General features: G+C 40.1%; 1 protein-coding gene across 1 annotated transcript in view; it reads right to left on the minus strand.

Annotated features, from left to right (window-relative positions):
* SPATA48 (spermatogenesis associated 48) overlaps nucleotides 1–21,024 on the minus strand; it is a 63,379-nt gene that overhangs the window by 11,954 nt on the left and 30,401 nt on the right. Inside the window, exon 6 of the mRNA XM_052639049.1 lies at nucleotides 1,200–1,241. Coding sequence (XP_052495009.1) covers nucleotides 1,200–1,241 — 42 coding nt within the window. The remainder of the gene's footprint in view (nucleotides 1–1,199; nucleotides 1,242–21,024) is intronic.

The raw sequence follows: 21,024 nt of genomic DNA on the forward strand, positions 1-21,024 counted from the left end.
CCTTAAAGAATAAAGTAAGGAGATTTTCTTTTTAGAGTAAGAATTGATCTTCGGTTTGGGCCAGAGTGAGAGTAACAGCTGGCCTGTGTTTCTGAGCAAAGAAGTAGGCAGTTTCTGCAGCCATGAGCCAAGTCCTTCCCTGGAGCCTGGAGATGGCCTGGGCGGGCAGGTGTGGTATCCCAGAGTGGAGGAGGCTTTTGTGGACATGGAAACAGGCCAGGGGGCTGGGGTTCTGGGAAACCAGCAGTGTGCCTCCGGGGCCTGTAAGAAGGTCCAATCCATCAGTGGAAGTGAGAGGGTGTCCTGGAGGCATTTCTGGGGCCACTCATAGAAAAAGGAGTCAACTTAGCTGGGGAGCAGGAGAGGCTAGAGTAATGGGGGGAGGGGGTAGAGGGTGGGGGAGTAAAGATGAAAGGCCCAGTCTTCCATTTCTTGGATTTTCTATGTTCCAAGTTACTGTGATCTGAATGTGTATGTCTCCCCAACGAAATGTATGTGCTGAAATCCTAACACCCAAAGGTGATGGTATCAGGAGGCGGGAGGTACTTGAGTCATTAGTGTCCTTATAAAAGGGGCCCCATAAGCCCCTCATTCCCTATATCTCATGTGGACACAAATGTGTGACCAGCAGAGGGCCGTTCCTGGGCCATCCCTGATGTCAAGACTGCAGAACTGCGGGAAATAAACGTCTGCTGTTATCAGCCCCTGTCTGTGCCGAGCTGTGCCAACAGCCGAAGACTGCTAAAACACAAGGTGTTTCTCTAGTATAAAGCACAGAAGACCCAAGTGGTGGGTGACGCACTTCTGTGCCACCCACGGGAAGTCAGATTTAAATTTAGAAAAGCGAGAGGTTGCATTTCCTGCCCTTCAGCATGTGAGCCCATTACAGCTTCCACGTCAAGTGTAAAAGTCTTTCTGGTTGACAATACCTAATATTAGCAGTATCCAAGGTGTTTTATTTCATAAAGTAACCAATTTGGGAAAACTGAAAAAGATGCTAATGCTTTCTTTCTTTAATCAAAATCTTTAACACATTTTTGATAAAACTGTCGACAGGCACCATGCTAGGAAAACATTAGAAATCTGCTAGAAAGTGTACGTTGTTTTAAAGAGTGAGTTACAAACATGAGTGAGCTGAAAGTAACTACAATACAGATGTAAGTCTAGTAATTTTTAAAACATTAAGAAATGTTACTTACGTATAGAGAGGAATGTATTTGCTTCTGGAACTTGGACTCACACTTAGAAAAAAAGAAAATATGGGTGACTGAGTTACTGACATTAATAAAAATTAGGTTGTCAGAGCACTTCTCTTATTAAGTCTTCAGATATATCTCAAAAGAATGTGCTTCCAAAAGTTTGTAATTTTAAACAGAAAAGACTTGAAAATGTAGCTTTAAGTGATGAAAAGCAAACACAGAACAGCCAAGGACGAGTAAATCCTTGCTGACTCCTATGATTTAGTTCCAAAGCCTCTTCTCCTAGTTTTTCTTTGCTGTTTTCATCCTCAATAATTACACTAGCAAAGTTGACCTCTAGTTTTCTTAGGGGCTTCTCTGATGTCTCAGATGGTAAACAATCGGCCTGCAATGCAGGAGGCCCGGCTTTGATCCGTGCGTTGGGAAGATCTCCTAGAGAAGGGAATGACAACCCACTCCAGGATTCTTGCCTGGAGAATTCCAAGGACAGAGGAGCCTGGCAGGCTACATTCCATGGGGTTGTAAAGAGACACAAAGAAGGCAGACATTTGAGTTGACTGAGCCTTGGTGTAACCCTCCATGGTGGAGAGAAAGCTTCCGTGGCCCAGAGAAGTTCTGTGTCTCAGACAAGACTACAGTTACCTAGGGCACTTCAAGGAGCTTGGGTTTATTTTGTACTTTCCCTGCTCCAACCCCAGAATTAGCCATTTCTTCAAGGATCTTACAATGTCTTCTATTGGAGAAGGGCATTTTAAACCAACATTTTGGAGCTGGATATGCTTCAAATGTATGTATGAGTGTATATGAACCTGTGTGTACCTGAAAAGGACGTGAAAGTGTTAGCTGTTTAGTCGTGTCCAACTCTTTGTGACCACATCAAGGGAACATTTCATGCAAAGATTGGCTCGATAAATGACAGAAATGGTATGGACCTAACAGAAGCAGAAGATATTAAGAAGAGATGGCAAGAATACACAGAAGAACTGTACAAAAAGGATCTTCATGACACGGATAATCACGATGGTGTGATCACTCATCTAGAACCAGACATCTTGGAATATGAAGTCAAGTGGGCCTTAGAAAGCATCACTATGACCAAAGCTAGTGGAGGTGATGGAATTTCAGTAGAGCTATTTCAAATCCTGAAAGATGATGCTGTGAAAGTGCTACACTCAATATGCCAGCAAATTTGGAAAACTCAGCAGTGGCCACAGGACAGGAAAAGGTCAGTTTTCATTCCAATTCCAAACAAAGGCAATGCCAGAGAATGTTCTAACTACAGCACAATTGCACTCATCTCACACACTAGTAAAGTAATGCTCAAAATTCTCCAAGCCAGGCTTCAGCAATACATGAACAGTGAAATTCCTGATGTTCAAGCTGGTTTTAGAAAAGGCAGAGGAACCAGAGATCAAATGGCCAACATCCACTGGATCATGGAAAAAGCAAGAGAGTTCCAGAAAAACATCTATTTCTGCTTTATTGACTATGCCAAAGCCTTTGATTGTGTGGATCGCAATAATCTGTGGAAAATTCTGAAAGAGATGGGAATACCAGACCACCTGACCTGCCTCTTGAGAAATCTGTATGCAGGTCAAGAAGCAACAGTTAGAACTGGATATGGAACAACAGACTGGTTCCAAATAGGAAAAGGAGTACATCAAGGCTGTATATTGTCACCCTGCTTATTTAACTTCTATGCAGAGTACATCATGAGAAACACTGGACTGGAAGAAGCACAGCTGGAATCAAGATTGCCGGGAGAAATATCAATAACCTCAGATATGCAGATGACACCACCCTTATGGCAGAAAGTGAAGAGGAACTCAAAAGCCTCTTGATGAAAGTGAAAGAGGAGCGCGAAAAAGTTGGCTTAAAGCTCAACATTCCGAAAACGAAGATCATGGCATCCGGTCCCATCACTCCATGGGAAATAGATGGAGAAACAGTGGAAACAGTGTCAGACTTTATTTTTTGGGCTCCAAAAGCACTGCAGATGGTGACTGCAGCCATGAAATTAAAAGACGCTGACTCCTTGGAAGAAAAGTTATGACCAACCTAGATAGCATATTCAAAAGCAGAGACATTACTTTGCCGACTAAGGTCTGTCTAGTCAAGGCTATGGTTTTTCCTGTGGTCATGTATGGATGTGAGAGTTGGACTGTGAAGAAGGCTGAGCGCCAAAGAATTGATGCTTTTGAACTGTGGTGTTGGAGAAGACTCTTGAGAGTCCATTGGACTGCAAGGAGATCCAACCAGTCCATTCTGAAGGAGATCAGTCCTGGATGTTCTTTGGAAGGAATGACGCTAAAGCTGAAACTCCAGTACTTTGGTCACCTCATGCAAAGAGTTGACTCATTGGAAAAGACTTTGATGCTGGGAGGGACTGGGGGCAGGAGAAGAAGGGGACAACCGAGGATGAGATGGCTGGATGGCATCACTGACTCAATGGACGTGAGTCTGAGTGAACTCCAGGAGTTGGTGATGGACAGGGAGGCCTGGCGTGCTGCGATTCATGGGGTCGCAAAAAGTCGGACACGACTGAGTGACTGAACTGAACTGAACTGGACTGTAGCCTGCCCTAACCCCTCTGTCCATGGAATTCTCTAGGCAAGAATACTGTAGTGGGCAGCCATTCCCTTCCCCAGGGAATATTCCCCACCCAAGGATCAAACTCAGGTCTCCTGCATTGCAGGCATATTCTTTACTGTCTGAGCCACCAGGGAAGCCTGTGTACCTACATGTCTGCATGTATTTCTGAATATATATATATACTTATACACACACACACACATAAAATAAAGGGATACAACAGAGATATTAAGAGCTTGGTAACAGATCACAGCAATAAAAGTGAATGAATACCACCGGTAAAGTGAGTCACACCAATATTTTGATTTCCCAGTGCCTACAACAATTATGTTTATACTATACTGTAGTCTATTAAGTGTACAATGGCATTATGCCTAAAGTCAATATCTTAATTTAAAAATACTTAACTGCTACAAAATGTTCACCGTACTCTAAGCCTTTAGTGAGTTGTAAAATTGTTGCACTATTGTCAGCTTTAAGGGATCCAATATGCCATTTTCTTCCTTTGTGTGCCGTTTCTAAAGGACTCTCTATTCCTTATCAGTTTCTGGAAAACAGGAATGAGCAGAGCTGCACGCAGTTCTCAGGACTGAGATCATGAGAAAGAGCACCTGCTTGGATTCCTTTCAGTGACTCCCATCAGTGACCTTTTACTTAAAGGTAATCTATTCAGTTATGCCCCTCTTACTCAGGATATGGAATGTTTTCTGGCCCTTTGAAGACTGGTATTTGCTTGGCTCTGTTTTTGCTCAATTTTTTTTTTTTTTACTGCCTAAAGTTGCCTTGTATGAAGATATATAAGCATGTGTTTCTGCAAATATCATTCGAGACTTGGGTGCCCTGTGTCCTTCTTCACATCGACTCCAGTCCCCAGGTCCTGGTCTATGAAGACTGTGACAAGTGGCGCCCGAAACAGGGACGTGGTGAACGCCCTTGGTAAGTGGATGGAGTGACTGTTAGGACCTACGGAGGTCGGTAAGTGTGGGGTTATGGGACAAACGGCTGGAAAGCCCCACCACTTTTCTACTTTACTTCATCATTTATTTAAGGTTCAGGGACTTTCGGTTTCATGTCGATGGACAGAGACTTGTCTCCAAACAGTGGCTGAATATAATCCCTGATTCCCCGATGAAGGCAGTTTCAACCGGGTTAAAGAGAATGTTGAATGAGCCACAAGACGGGGAAAAACTATTTCAATAGATTTCTGGCCCTTATGGGCCCTCATAAAAGCCGTGATCTTGCCATTTCAAGGCAACTCTATCCCCCCGATACTTGTCAACAAGCGGAATGCTCATTATATGAATGTGAATTAGATGATGAGACTTTACAAAAGGCCCAATTAGAGCAACATAAAATGTTTCAGAACTTTCCCACCATCCCTGCTCCGGCTGTCCCAAGTGCTCCTCCTCCTCTTGTAATGGGCACGAACCCGAAGTTCCCCTCTATTTGAGGACAAAATGAATCTGATGATGATTCCTCTGATGCTCTCTTTGACACCAAAGTCAACAATATTTTTTTTTTGATGACAATGATAAACCCCTAACACGCACTCATATTTATGAAAAGGGAGGATCCACTCATTCTCCTTCACGACGAAGGCTTTCTGATTTACTGGCTTTGCAATCTCAAGTCTCTGAGGCATGATCTTTTTGCCTTTCCTGTGTTAAGAAATATTAATGCTCAAGGGCAACTAATACCTCAATACGAAGGCATTGATTTTTCTCACATGCAACAAATGAAAAAGGCTGTAACTATGTACAGCCCTCATTCACCTTTTACTAAAGAACTTCTAAACACTATGGCATCTTCTATTGGAAATTTTATTCCTTATGATTGGTGAATTTTGATAAAAGCTCTTCTTAAACCAGGATAATTCTTCAGTAGATAATGTGGTTTCATGATGTGGCCAAGATCATGCCAATTCTAATGCTCGAGCTGGCACTCCTGTAAACCAAATTACTTTTGAAATGTTAACTGGTATGGGGCAATTTGATTTGGTGGAAGCTCAGATACAGTGCCCTCCTTTGTTGCATGAGCAATTGAAAGAAGTTGTCCTTGAAGCTTGGGATCGAATCACTTCTCAAGGGGAAACTAAAGGTAGCTACACAAAGATATTACAAGGGCCTAATGAAGCCTATGCTGATTTTTTAGCTAGACTGGGAGTTGCTATCTCCCATAGTGTTGTCAGAGAGGAAGCCAGAGTGCAGTTAGAAAAACTGCTTGCATATGAGAATGCAAATCAGGAGTGTCAAAGAGCCATTGCTCTGATCCATGAGACCGGGAATATTACTGATTATTTGAAGGCTTGTCGCAACTTAGGATCAGAAACTCAGAAAATGTTAGTGGAAGCAATGGCTGCTGTCTTTAAAAAGGGGAATGAAGGATGTTCTGTTTGTGGGGATAAGAGTCATTTAAAAAAGGATTGCCCGAAAAAATGCACAGAAAAAGTTAAAACTGTTAAAAAAAACCTCCAGGAGTCTGCCCTTGCTGTCGTAAGGGGGTACACTGGGCTAAAGAATGTCGATCTAAATATGATGTTGAGGGAAATCCTATTTTGGGAAACTCAAAGATGAGGACTCCCCGGGTCCTCATCAACAAAAACCAGGGGCAAACTCCATCTTTTCCCTCAAACTCTCAACATCCAGCAGTGCTGCCATCGATATACCAGCTATAAATGATTTTCTCCTTTTTCCTCAAGCAGTCCCTTCTAGAATACCTACCGGACTTTAAGGACCCCTACCCCCACAAAACTTTGGCCTTATTATACTTGGCCAATCTAGTCTGACTTCTAAGGGAATTACTGTTCACCCTGGAATAATTGATTCAGATTATAAGGGAGAAATTCAAATTATGATGTCATCTCAGATACTATGGCAATTCAAAAAGGGGAACAAAATTACCCAATTACTTCTTTTACCTTACATTTCTATTAACTCCTCTAATGGTATATGGACAGGTGGATTTGGTAATACAGATCAAAAGCAATCCTTATGGGCATCAATAGTATCTGAATATGCACGACCAAATATAAATATCAAAATTAATGGCAAAAGATTTTCTGGTCTTCTTGATACTAGATCTGATATTACTATTATTTCCAAACCTTTATGGCCCAAACCATGGCCTATACAGAGAATTTCTTGCCAAATTGCAGGAGTTTCTCAAACCAAAGTACAAGAGGTTTATCAAAGTGTCCAAATATATCCACGTGAGGGACCAGAAGGCCAGCCTGCAACATTATGACCTTATGTGATAGACACACCCCTTAATTTACTAGGAAGAGATTTACTTATGCAATGGCAAACTCAAATATATATTCCACATTTTTCCTAGGGGCCACTGCTCATTTAATAAACAATACAACTCTTAAAATATCTTGGAAAAATGATGAGCCTATTTGGACAGAGCAGTGGCCCCTTATAAATGAGCAATTAGAGTTGGTGATGGACAGGGAAGCCTGGCGTGCTGCGATTCATGGGGTCGCAAAGAGTTGGACACGACTGAGCGACTGAACTGAATTGAAGGAACTTATAGATACACAATTGAAATTAAAACATATTGAGAAATCTTGTTCCCCTTGGAATTCTCCCATTTTTGTAATAAAAAAGAAATCTGGCAAATGGCATCTTTTAACAGATCTTCGAAAAGTTAATACATCTATGAAACCTATGGGTGCATTGCAACCAGGAATTCCATCACCTACCACTATTCCTCAAAACTGGCATATTATTATTATAGATTTACAAGATTGCTTTTTTTACTATACCTTTACACCCTCTAGACTGAGAGAGATTTGCTTTCTCTCTTCCTTATCCTAATCATATTGAGCCTCATAAACAGTATCAATGGAATGTGTTGTCTCAAGGAATGGTGAATTCTCCCACCATGTGTCAATATTATGTAGCCAAAGCTCTTGAACCTGTGAGAAAACAATTTCCTGACTTTCTTGTTATTCATTATATGGAATGATATATTGTTTTCAGCTCCATCTGTTTTAGAAACTCAGCAGATGTTTGACGTAGCTCAACAATGCTTAAAAGCTTCTGGATTAATCATTGCCCCTGAAAAGATTCAAATATCTACATCTTACTATTACTTAGGATTTGTTGTTAATAAACAATGTATTACTCCCCAACTAACACAGATTTGTGTTGATAAATTATCAACCTTGAATGATTTTCAAAAACTTTTAGGGGACATAAATTGGATTAGACACTCTTTAGGCATTGCAAATTATCAACTGACCAATTTATTTAACACTTTAAAAGGCGATCCCGATTTAAATAGCCCTCATTCACTTTACAAGAGGCACGAGAGGAACTCTGTTTAGTACAAAATAAATTGCAAAAGCAGTTTCTTACTCATATTAGACTTGATTTATCTCTAGAGTTATTTATACTCCCCTCTCTCCATTCTCCCACAGGACTTCTTACCCAACAAGAATACCAGACAGAATGGATCTATACCCATTTGAGAGGGACAAGGTCACTTACACCCTATCTTGATTTGATCATTCTAATCATTATCAATGGAAGAAACAATGGAATTGGCTCCAATCCTCATAAAATTGTAGTACCTATTAATAAATCTCAATTCAAGAACGCATTACAAACTTCTACAGATTTCCAAATAGCCTTTCTGGAATATTTTGGAGAAATTTCATTTCATTATCTTTCTAACAAACACTGGAATTTCTTCAAAAATACTGAATTTATTATCTCTCACATTGTCACATCACAGCCTATGCCTCAAGGTGATGTTTTCTATATGGATGGGACTAAAAACGCCAAAGCCTCATTCTGGTCTCTCAAAGAATATAAAAACTTTTATACTAAATTTCACTCTGCTCAACAAAATGAATTATATGCTCTCATTCAGGTTATTCACCTACATTCTTATCCTATTAATATAGTTTCTGACTCCTTATATTCAGTTTTTATATTAAGAAATATAGAAACTCCTACCGTAGATTTGAATCAATCTATTATCCAACAACTTTTTCTTGAACTATAACCTATTACTAGGAACCGTACTTCCCCCATTTATATTACCCATATTCGAGCACATTCTTGTCTTCCTGGCCCTATAGCTCATGGCAATGAACAAGCTGATAAACTTGTCTCTTTTGCTACTCCTGAAGAGCAACATGTGCTATTACACAATAATGCTGGCTCATTACATCAAATTTGGAAAATTCCATACTGACATGCTAAAGAAATCATTAATAATTGCTCTACTTGTAGGCCCCTACATCTTTGACCCATTGCACAAGGTATTAATCCTCGAGGATTACAACCCAATGAACTATGGTAAATGGATGTAACTCACTGCCCTGAACTTTCTCCCTCTTCCTTCTTACTTGTCTCAATCGATACATATTCTTCTTTTATATGGGCCACACCTCTCTGAGCTGAAGCTACATGACACGACACCAATGCCAGGGACACTGGTCTGATCTCCGTTCAGGGAACATCCCACGTGTGGTGGGACAGCGAAGCCCATGCGCCACAACTACTTAGCCTGTGCATCGAAACTACTGAGCCCGTGCACTCTAGTGCTTGCTTTGCAATAATGGGAACACCTAGTTCTATAAAAACAGACAATGGCCCTGCCTATATTTCTTGGCAATTCAAACAGTTTTTACAATCATTTTCTATTAAACATATCACAGGCATTCCTTATAATCCACAAGCACAGGGCATAGTTGAACGAGCACATCACACACTGAAACTACAGATTAAAAAATTAAAAAAGGGGGAATACACAGGAACACTTCTATCTTCCTTATCCAGAGCAGACTTTACTAGATCCCAATGCAATATATTCTTTAATCTTATAACTATTGTTAATACAGCTTTATTTGTTTTAAATTTTTTAAACTTACTGCAAGAAGATATTTTGACACAAGCAGAAAAACATTTCAAGACATTGAAGGATACCTCCCTTCCTCTGCCCATTTGGTATCAAGACGGGTTGACTAAACAATGGAAATCTGGAAAATTTAATATTACAGGGAAAAGGGTATGCTTGTATTTCTCCAGATGGATCCAACAAAATCAGCTGGCTCCCTCTTCAGAAGATCTGCCCTAGGGGAGCCACCAGCATTCAAGATAGAGAAGAAACGGTGAAATCCACAGGAGGAGGAGTTTCCAGTACAAGCCATGGCGGCTTTAAAAATTTCCAAGAAATGCTGCACTCGATGTCATCGACCTTATGATCTCCCTACTTGGGGACAGATAAAACCCTAACTGATCAAGCTGAAAATCTGGTTTCTCAACAGGGAATGCCTCAGAATCCTGAAAATATTTTTGTTACTATGCTTGCTTTGCTTGCTTTTGCTTCCCCTCCTCAGGCTGACTTGATTAATAATCACACTTTATTGGGCTTATATACCTAACCCCCCTTTATTGCAGGTTGTAGAATGGACAGATATAGGACTAGTCATACCCACTAATGACTCAGTATATATGCCTCCTCCTTGGAGCTTGGAGGGGCCCTCTCATCCTGAGGAAGAAGGAAGACTAATATTTCTCTAGGCTATGAAATCCTTCCTTTATGCATGGGCCCAGCAGAATTATGTATTAATGTTAGTCGACAAACGTGGGCTTTCGTCCTGCCTCCAAAAAAGAACTTCCACACATTGCTTGGACTGTTTACTGCCTTGTCTTTTTATGAGAACCATGTCAATATCACCAAAACTCTAGGAAAAGGACAAAAGTTGGAATGTAAGGGGTTTACTTAAAAGGACTTTAAATATACTCCTGTTTATTGGGATAGATAACAAGCTAAATCAGGGAAATAAATGTTTACAGCCAATTACACCATTGTTGATTGGGGACCCCATGGTATGTGGTTATCTAAGTGCTCAGATGATATTAATAGTACTATGTGTGATTATGTTACTCAAGTAGCATGGAAGGTTACCAACAGTTCAATGGAACACTTCCATGACAAAGGACTCCTTGGCTGGCTTGATGGTGGGATGGCACCTCCTTGCCCTCAGATCATCCTCAATAAATGGACTGGGCCTGAACAATGGGACATCTGGAAACTTGCTGCGAGTACTGAAAAACTTGGTACTTGGACTGGATATTTCACACAGACCAGTTGCAGTCATAGTAACTATTCCTTCTGTTATAATCATTCATATTTTATACAAGCTTGTGTTCCCCTTCCTTTGGTTATAGCCATAGGGGTTGGACATGACTGAAGGGACTTAGCAGCAGCAGCAGCAGCAGCAGCAGCAACAGCAGGGAACTTACAATTTAATAAGACTTTACATTCTGTGATTTGTAGATTACAAATTGTATACTTGTCTTAATTCCTCTATTTCTCTAAAAAACGAATCCCTTTTGATTCTTCGATCTTGATGTAGTCTGTGGTTGGCAGTAGGTCTCCAACAACCCTGGGAAGAGAGTCCCATGGCAGGACTTGCCTCTTGGTTACTCACTAAATTACTCCAATGATCTAAGCAATTCTTTGGATGGTTAATTCTTGGCATTTTGGGGTTAATAGCCATTTGCCCCACTGCTGCTGTTGCAGGCATTGCTCTACAAACTTTAATTCAAACACCAAAACTTTATTCAAAATTGGACTAAAGATGCTCATACTATATGGGCCACTCAGGCTCAGACAGATGAAGAAGTTCAGGATAAAATTCAGGAATTAGAAACAGCCATCCAGTGGGTTGGGGATCAATTAACAGATTTACAAAATCAAGTATTATTAAAATGTGATTGGAATTCTACTCAATTTTGTATCACTCCTGTTCCAGTTCAACCATAGTGCTTACAACTGGGAACAAATCAAATTTCATTTGCAAGATATACATAATAACGCTTCCTTAAATGTACAATTGTTGCAAAAGGAAATCTTTGAAACCTTCTCTAAGAGTCTACCCTGTTCCAACAATTTGAAAACTTTAGCTGAACAGCTAACCGATCAATTATCTGGGCTGGGCCCTCGAGGATGGTTTCAAAGCATTACATATTGTATTGGATCTGCAACTATAATGCTGATAATTGTCCTGGTGATTATATTTGTAGTATACCGATGCCTTTCAACTAAAATTGTTCAAACTAAACAAACTCAACTGGTCAGGGCCTTTTTCACAGTCACCCCCAATTATGAAAAAATAAAAAAGGGGGAATTGTCAGGGGATGTTCAACTTTAAGGGATTAAATATGTCATTTTCTTCCTTTGTGTGCCATTTCTCAAGGACTCTCTATTCCTTATCAGTTCTTGGAAAACAGGAACAAACAGAGCTGCATGCAGTTCTCAGGACTGAGATCATGAGAAAGAGCACCTGCTTGGATTCCTTTCAGTGACTCCCTTCAGTGACCTTTTACTTAAAGGTAATCTATTCAGTTATGCCCCTCTTACTCAGGATATGGAATGTTTTCTGGCCCTTTGAAGACTGTTATTTGCTTGGCTCTGGTTTTGCTCAATTTTTTTTTACTGCCCAAAGCTGCCTTGTATGAAGATATATAAGCATGCATTTCTGCAAATAAAGTACCCTTGTTTCACTCGAGACTTGGGTCCCCTGTGTCCTTCTTCTCATTGACTCCAGTCCCCAGGTCCCGGTCTATGAAGACCGTGACACACTATTAACAGAGATCACTGATCACAGATCACCATTACAAATATAATAATGAAAATGTTTGGAATATTGTGAGAATTACAAAAATGTGACACAGAGATGCAAAGTGAGCAAATGCTGTTGGAAAAATGGCACCAACAGACTCACCTGATGCTGGGTTCCCACAAACCTTCAATTTATAAAAAAAATGAAACAAAAAAAGAACAAACCCACAAAATCAAAAGCAAAAACACAGTATCTGTGAAGCACAACAAAAGGAGGGTGTGCCTGTCAATGTAAGCTTCTTGGAATGTCCCCAAATCTAAACAGCACCACAGGGTTCATCTTAACCTTTTCTTTCTGACAGTATGAAATCTGACTCTAGCTATCTACCAAAGACCTACTTTTTTGTTCAAAACTAGTATATATGAAAGAAGTTTTACTTTTTATTCTTTTAAAATTTTTACTTTATTTTGCTTTACAATACTGTATTGGTTTTGCCATACATTGACATGAATCAGCACGGGTGACATGAGTTCCCAATCCTGAACCCCCCTCCCACCTCCCTCCCCATATCATTTCTCTGGATCATCCCCGTGCACCAGCCCCAAGCCTCCTGTATCCTGTATCAAACATAGACTGGCGATTCCTTTCTTACATGATAGTATACATGTTTCAATGCCATTCTCCCAAATCATCCCACCCTCTCCCTCTCCCTCTGAGTCCAAAAGTCTGTTCTAAACATCTGTGTCTCTTTTGCTGTCTCGCATACAGGGTTATCATTACCATCTTTCTAAATTCCATATATATGTGTTAGTATACTGTATTGGTGTTTTTCTTTCTGGCTTACTTCACTCTGGATAATTGGCTCCAGTTTCATCCACCTCATTAGAACTGACTCAAATGTATTCTTTTTAATGGCTGAGTAATACTCTATTGTATGGACCACAGCTTTCTTATGCATTCATCTGCTGATGGACATCTAGGTTGCTTCCATGTCCTGGCTATTATTAACAGTGCTGCGATGAACATTGGGGTACACGTGCCTCTTTCAATTCTGGTTTCCTCAGTGTGTATGCCCAGCAGTGGGATTGCTGGGTCATAAGGCAGTTCTATTTCCAGTTTTATAAGGAATCTCCACACTGTTCTCCATAGTGGCTGTACTAGTTTGCATTCCCACCAACAGTGTAAGACGGTTCCCTTTTCTCCACACCCTCTCCAGCATTTAATGCTTGTAGACTTTTGGATCACTGCCATTCTGACTGGTGTGAAATGGTACCTCATTGTGGTCTTGATTTGCATTTCTCTGATAATGAGTGATGTTGAGCATCTTTTCATGTGTTTGTTAGCCATCTGTATGTCTTCTTTGGAGAAATGTCTATTTAGTTCTTTGGCCCATTTTTTGATTGGGTCATTTATTTTTCTGGAATTGAGCTGCATAAGTTGCTTGTATATTTTTGAGATTAGTTGTTTGTCAGTTGCTTCATTTGCTATTATTTTCTCCCATTCAGAAGGCTGTCTTTTCACCTTGCTTATAGTTTCCTTTGTTGTGCAAAAGCTTTTAATTTTAATTAGATCCCATTTGTTTATTTTTGCTTTTATTTCCTGTATTCTGGGAGGTGGGTCATAGAGGATCCTGCTGTGATTTATGTCTGAGAGTGTTTTGCCTATGTTCTCCTCTAGGAGTTTTATAGTTTCTGGTCTTCCATTTAGATCTTTAATCCATTTTGAGTTTATTTTTGTGTATGGTGTTAGAAAGTGATCTAGTTTCATTCTTTTACAAGTGGTTGACCAGTTTTCCCAGCACCACTTGTTAAAGAGATTGTCTTTAATCCATTGTATATTCTTGCCTCCTTTGTCAAAGATAAGGTGTCCATAGGTGTGTGGATTTATCTCTGGGCTTTCTATTTTGTTCCATTGATCTATATTTCTGTCTTTGTGCCAGTACCATACTGTCTTGATGACTGTGGCTTTGTAGTAGAGCCTGAAGTCAGGCAGGTTGGTTCTTACTATTCCATTCTTCTTTCTCAAGATTGCTTTGGCTATTCGCGGTTTTTTCTATCTCCATACAAATTGTGAAATTATTTGTTCTAGCTCTGTGAAAAATACCGCTGGTAGCTTGATAGGGATTGCATTGAATCTGTAGATTGCTCTGGGTAGTATACTCATTTTCACTATATTGATTCTTCCGATCCACGAACATGGTATATTTCTCCATCTACTAGTATCCTCTTTGATTTCTTTCATCAGTGTTTTGTAATTTTCTATATATAGGTCTTTAGTTTCTTTAGGTAGATATATTCCTAAGTATTTTATTCTTTTTGTTGCAATGGTGAATGGAATTGTTTCCTTAATTTCTTTTTCTACTTTCTCATTATTAGTGTATCGGAATGCAAGGGATTTCTGTGTGTTGATTTTATATCCTGCAACTTTACTATATTCATTGATTAGCTCTAGTAATTTTCTGGTGGAGTCTTTAGGGTTTTCTATGTAGAGGATCATGTCATCTGCAAACAGTGAGAGTTTTACTTCTTCTTTGCCAATTTGGATTCCTTTTATTTCTTTTTCTGCTCTGATTGCTGTGGGTAAAACTTCCAGAACTATGTTGAATAGTAGCGGTGAAAGTGGGCACCCTTGTCTTGTTCCTGACTTTAGGGGAAATGCTTTCAATTTTTCACCATTGAGGATGTTTGCTGTGGATTTGTCATATATAGCTTTTATTATGTTGAGGCATGTTCCTTCTATTCCCGCTTTCTGGAGACTTTTAATCATAAATGGATGTTGAATTTTGGCAAAGGCCTTCTCTGCATTTATTGAAATAATCACATGGCTTTTATTTTTCAATTTGTTAATGCGGTTAATTACATTGATTGATTTGCAGATATTGAAGAATCCTTGCATCCCTGGGATAAAGCCCACTTGGTCATGGTGTATGATCTTTTTAATGTGTTGTTGGATTCTGATTGCTAGAATTTTGTTGAGGACTTTTGCATCTATGTTCATCAGAGATATTGGCCTGTAGTTTTCTTTCCTTGTGGCATCTTTGTCAGGTTTTGGTAGTAGGGTGATGGTGGCCTCATAGAATGAGTTTGGAAGTTTACCTTCCTCTGCAATTTTCTGGAAGAGTTTGAGTAGGATAGGAGTTAGCTCTTCTCTAAATTTTTGGTAGAATTCAGCTGTGAAGCTGTCTGGACCTGGGCTTTTGTTTGCTGGAAGATTTCTGATTACAGTTTCAATTTCCGTGCTTGTGATGAGTCTGTTAAGGTTTTCTATTTCTTTCTGGTTCCATTTTGGAAAGTTGTACTTTTCTCAGAATTTGTCCATTTCTTCCACGTTGTCCATTTTATTGGCATATAATTGCTGATAGTAGTCTCTTATGATCCTTTGTATTTCTGTGTTGTCTGTTGTGATCTCTCCATTCTCATTTCTAATTTTATTGATTTGATTTTTCTCCCTTTGTTTCTTGATGAGTCTGGCTAATGGTTTGTCAATTTTATTTATCCTGTCAAAGAACCAGCTTTTGGTTTTGTTGATTTTTGCTATGGTCTCTTTTGTTTCTTTTGCATTTATTTCTGCCCTAATTTTTAAGATTTCTTTCCTTCTACTAACTCTGGGGTTCTCCATTTCTTCCTTTTCTAGTTGCTTTAGGTGTAGAGTTAGGTCATTTATTTGACTTTTTTCTTGTTTCTTGAGGTATGCCCGTAGTGCAATGAACTTTCCTCTTAGCACTGCTTTTATAGTGTCCCACAGGTTTTGGGTTGTTGTGTTTTCATTTTCATTAGTTTCTATGCATATTTTGATTTCTTTTTTGATTTCTCCTGTGATTTATTGGTTATTTAAGGCATGTTGTTCAGCTTCCATATGTTGGAATTTTTAATAGTTTTTCTCCTGTAATTGAGATATAATCTTAATACATTATGGTCAGAAAAGATGCTTGGAATGATTTCGATTTTTTAAAATTTATCAAGGTTAGATTTATGGCCCAGGATGTGATCTATCCTGGAGAAGATTCCGTGAGCACTTGAGAAAAAGGTGGAATTCATTGTTTTGGGGTGAAATGTCCTATAGATATCAATTAGGTCTAACTGGTCTATTGTATCTTTTAAAGTTTGCATTTCTTTGTTAATTTTCTGTTTAGTTGATCTGTCCATAGATGTGAGTGGGGTATTAAAGTCTCCCACTATTATTGTGTTATTGTTAATTTCCCCTTTCATACTTGTTAGCATTTGTCTTACATATTGTGGTGCTCCTATATTGGGTGCATATATAATTATAATTGTTATATCTTCTTCTTGGATTGATCCTTTCATCATTATGTAGTGTCCTTCTTTGTCTCTTTTCACAGCCTTTGTTTTAAAGTCTATTTTATCAGATATAAGTATTGCTACTCCTGCTTTCTTTTGGTCTCTATTTGCGTGGAATAACTTTTTCCAGCCCTTCACTTTCAGTCTGTATGTGTCCCTTGTTTTGAGGTGGGTCTCTTGTAGGCAGCATATAGAGGGGTCTTGTTTTTGTATCCATTCAGCCAGTCTTTGCCTTTTGGTTGCGGCATTCAACCCATTTACGTTTAAGGTAATTATTGATAAGTATGATCCCGTTGCCATTTACTTTCTTGTTTTGGGTTCGGGTTTATACGCCCTTTTTGTGTTTCCTTTCTAGAGAATATCCTTTAGCATTTGTTGGAGAGCTGGTTTGGTGGTGCTGAATTCTCTCAGCTTTTGCTTGTCTGTAAAGCTTTTGATTTCTCCTTCATATTTGAATGAGATCTTTGTTGGGTACAGTAATCTTGGCTGTAGGTTATTTTCTTTCATCACTTTAAGTATGTCTTGCCATTCCCTTCTGGCCTGAAGAGTTTCTATTAAAGATCTGCAGTTATCCTTATGGGAATCCCCTTGTGTGTTATTTGTTGTTTTTCCCTTGCTGCTTTTAATATTTGTTGTGTTTGATCTTTGTTAATTTGATTAATATGTGTCTTGGGGTTTTTCGCCTTGAGTTTATCCTGTTTGGAACTCTCTGGGTTTCTTGGACTTGGGTGATTATTTCCTTCCCCATTTTAGGGACGTTTTCAACTATTATCTCCTCAAGTATTTTTTCATGGTCTTTCTTTTTGTCTTCTTCTTCTGGGACTCCTATAATTCGAATGTTGGAGTGTTTCATATTGTCCTGGAGGTCTCTGAGATTGTCCTCATTTCTTTTAATTCGTTTTTCTTTTTTCCTCTCTGATTCATTTATTTCTACCATTCTATCTTCTATTTCACTAATCTCATCTTCTGCCTCCGATATTCTACTATTTGTTGCCTCCAGAGTGTTTCTGATCTCATTTACTGTGTTATTCATTATATATTGACTCTTTTTTATTTCTTCTAGGTCCTTGTTAAACTTTTCTTGCATCTTCTCCAGGCTATTTACCTGTGATTCCATTTTGATTTCAAGATTTTGGGTCATTTTCACTATCATTATTTGGAATTCTTTCTCAGGTAGATTCCCTATTTCTTCCTCTTTGGTTTGGTGGGCATTTCTCCTGTTCCTTTACCTGCTGGGTATCCCTCTGTCTCTTCATCTTGGTTATATTGCTGCGTTTGGGGTGGCCTTTCTGTATTCTGGGAGTTTGTGGAGTTCTCTTTATTATGGAGTTTCCTTGCTGTGGGTGGGGTTGTATCAGTGGCTTGTCAAGGTTTCTTGGTTAGGGAAGCTTGTGTTGGAGTTCTGGTGGGTGGAGCTGGATTTCCTCTCTCTGGAGTGCAATGAAGTGTCCAGTAATGAGTTATGAGATGTCTATGGTTTTGGAGTAACTTTGAGCTGCCTGTATATTAAAGCTCAGGAGTGTGTTCCTGTGTTGCTGGAGAATTTGTGTGGTATGTCTTGCTCTGGAATTTGTTGGCCCTTGGGATGGTGCTTGGTTTCAGTGTAGGTATGGAGGCATTTGATGAGCTCCTGTCGATTAACGTTCCCTGGATTCAGGAGTTCTCTGATGTTCTCAGGATTTGGACTTAAGCCTCCTGCTTCTGGTTTTCAGTTTTATTTTTACAGTATCCTCAAGACTTCTCCATCTATACAGCACTGATGATAAAACATCTAGGTTAAAGATGAAAAATTTCTCCACATTGAGGGACACCCAGAGAGGTTCACTGAGTTACATGGAGAAGAGAAGAGGGAGGGGGTAGTTAGAGGTGACTGGAATGAGATGTGGTGAGATCAAAAGAGGAGAGAGCAAGCTAGCCAGTAATCACTTCCTTATGTGCACTCCACAGTCTGGACCGCTCAGAGATGTTCACAGAGTTATACAGGGAAGAGGAGAGGGAGGAAGTAGACAGATGTGGCCAGGAGGATAAAAGAGGGAAATGAAAAGGAGACAGATCCAGCCAGTAACCAGTTCCCTAAGTGTTCTCCACTGCCTGGAACACACATAGATTCACAGAGTTGGGTAGAGAAGAGAAGGGGGAGGGAGGAGGCAGAGACAATCTGGTGGAGAAAAAGGAGAGTCCAAAGGAGGAGAGAGTGGTCAAGCCAGTAATCTTGCTCTCAGGTAAAATTAGGTACTAAAGATTGGGGTTTTAAATGTACAAAATTGACAACAAATACCAAAAAGCAAAGATTAAAAATCTAGAGTAGAGGTTGGATTTTCAAAAATACAATATTAAAGAAAAGAAGAAGAAGAAAAAAAAAGTCACAGGAATTATTAAAAAAAGACAACAACAACCACAAAAAATATATATATACAGTGTTTGCTTTAAAAATAGGGTCTTTTTTTTGAAAACTAATAGTAGGTTATAAAAATTAAAATTAAGGGAGAAATAGAGGACTTAAAAATTTTAAAAAGTTAAAAAAAAGAAGAAAAAGAAAAGAAAAACAAACAACAACATCAACAAAAAAGAAAGAAAGAAAGAAAGAGAATGGTTGTAAAAATAGTAAAGATATTTTTGTGACTTTCTCTGGTGTTGTGGGCAGTGTGGCGTCACTACCAAGGCAGTTCCCTCTGTTTATCTTCTTCTGTTTGCTGGTCTCTTCAGCGTCTGATTTCCACCCTGACACAAGGGGGGAGGTGGTGGACACTTTTTTTTTTTTTTTTTAGGCTCACTTGTTCAGTCGTGCTGTGGGGAGGGAGGGATGCTGCAAACAAATAACACTGGCATGTGCTCACAGTGTCTCAGCCATGCTGGGCATACCCCTGCATACGGCGCACACCGCTCAGGCTCTACGTTGCTCTGCCGGGAACCGTCTGAGGCTGGCCCTAGGCTGCATGCACCTCTCTGGTCTAAGCTGCTCAGGCTCGGCTCTCAGGTAGCCCTCATAGGCACAGATTTGGTTGGGCCTGCGTTTTGTGCCCTTCCCAGGACCGAGTAGCTCAGGTGTTTGGCGAGTGCAGTTGCTGCGACTTATCGCCTTTCCCGTCCCTGCTGCTCAGTTTTCTGGGTGTACCGCTGGTGCCCCTTGTGAGGCAGACGGTGACTGTCCAGGACCCCAAGAAGTCTTAGCAAAGAAGCCTGCTTGCAGTTTGGTAGGTAAAGTCTCTCCGGGGCTGCGACTGCCCCCTTCCAGCACTTATGGCTCTGGCTGCCTGTCACTGGTGGGGGATGATCTGCAGCCGGCTATTTCTGCTCCGTCCTTTGTTCTGTGCGTGGTCCTGGTGGTGTCTTATGTTGGAGCTTTTTGCGTGGTAGCTATTCCACAGTCTGTTATGCTAGCCCAAGTTAGTTCGCTCTGGTTATACTCGTGGCATTCTGGCCCGATTCTTAAAAAGCACTGCAGCCCGTGCCTCCCTGCCCAGCCCCCGCTTGCTAGTGGCAGATGCAGTTGTCTGTGCTGCTTCTCCGCTGGGGGAGTTACTGTTGGGCTCGTAATCTGTGGGTTTTAATTATTTATTTATTTTTCTTCCCTGTTACGTTGCCCTCTGTGCTTCCAAGGCTCACCACAGACTCGGCAGCGAGAATGTTTCCTGGTGTTTGGAAACTTCTCTCTTTTTGACCCCCTTCCCGGGCCAGGACTCCCTTCCTGGTACAGAGCTCCCTCCCTACCTCCTTTGTCTCTTTTTTCATCTTTTATATTTTTCCTACCTGTTTTTGAAGACAATGATCTGATTTTCTGGGTGCCTGATGTCCTCTGCCAGCATTCAGAAGTTGTTTTGTAGAATTTACTTAGCGTTGAAATGTTCTTTTGATGAATTTGTCAGGGAGAAAGTGGTCTCCCTGTCCTATTCCTCCGCCATCTTCTGTAAAGCCCATAAGAAGTTTTAAAACTGCCAATCCATTTCTGGTTAGAAACACATTTACCAAATAGAGTATAGATAGCACTTATATACAGGTTTTTCTTTTTTTTTTTGGTCTTGAATCTTACAGTCTTTGGTCCAAACAATGTTTCCATGATTACGAAGATCCAAATTAAGGACCACTCCTGATTTTCTCCATCCACTTAAATGTAGTTATGTCATTTGTCTGTAACACAGATTCACTAGCCACCATCTGCATCCCAATCTGTATTTTCCCACCATCGTGGTATCTATCAATCTGTCTTACTGCGTGTTTAGTAAAGTTTGCTCTCTGTGGTATACAGTTCTAAGGGTATGACAGAGTGTCCTGTGGCCAGCACCACAGAACCATACACAACTGTCCCATCTCCCTAATGTTAGTTTACAGGCTCTTTGCAGCTCTTTCCCTC

This window comes from Budorcas taxicolor, chromosome 4, assembly GCF_023091745.1.
Source record: "Budorcas taxicolor isolate Tak-1 chromosome 4, Takin1.1, whole genome shotgun sequence".
Taxonomy (NCBI): Eukaryota; Metazoa; Chordata; class Mammalia; order Artiodactyla; family Bovidae; genus Budorcas; species Budorcas taxicolor.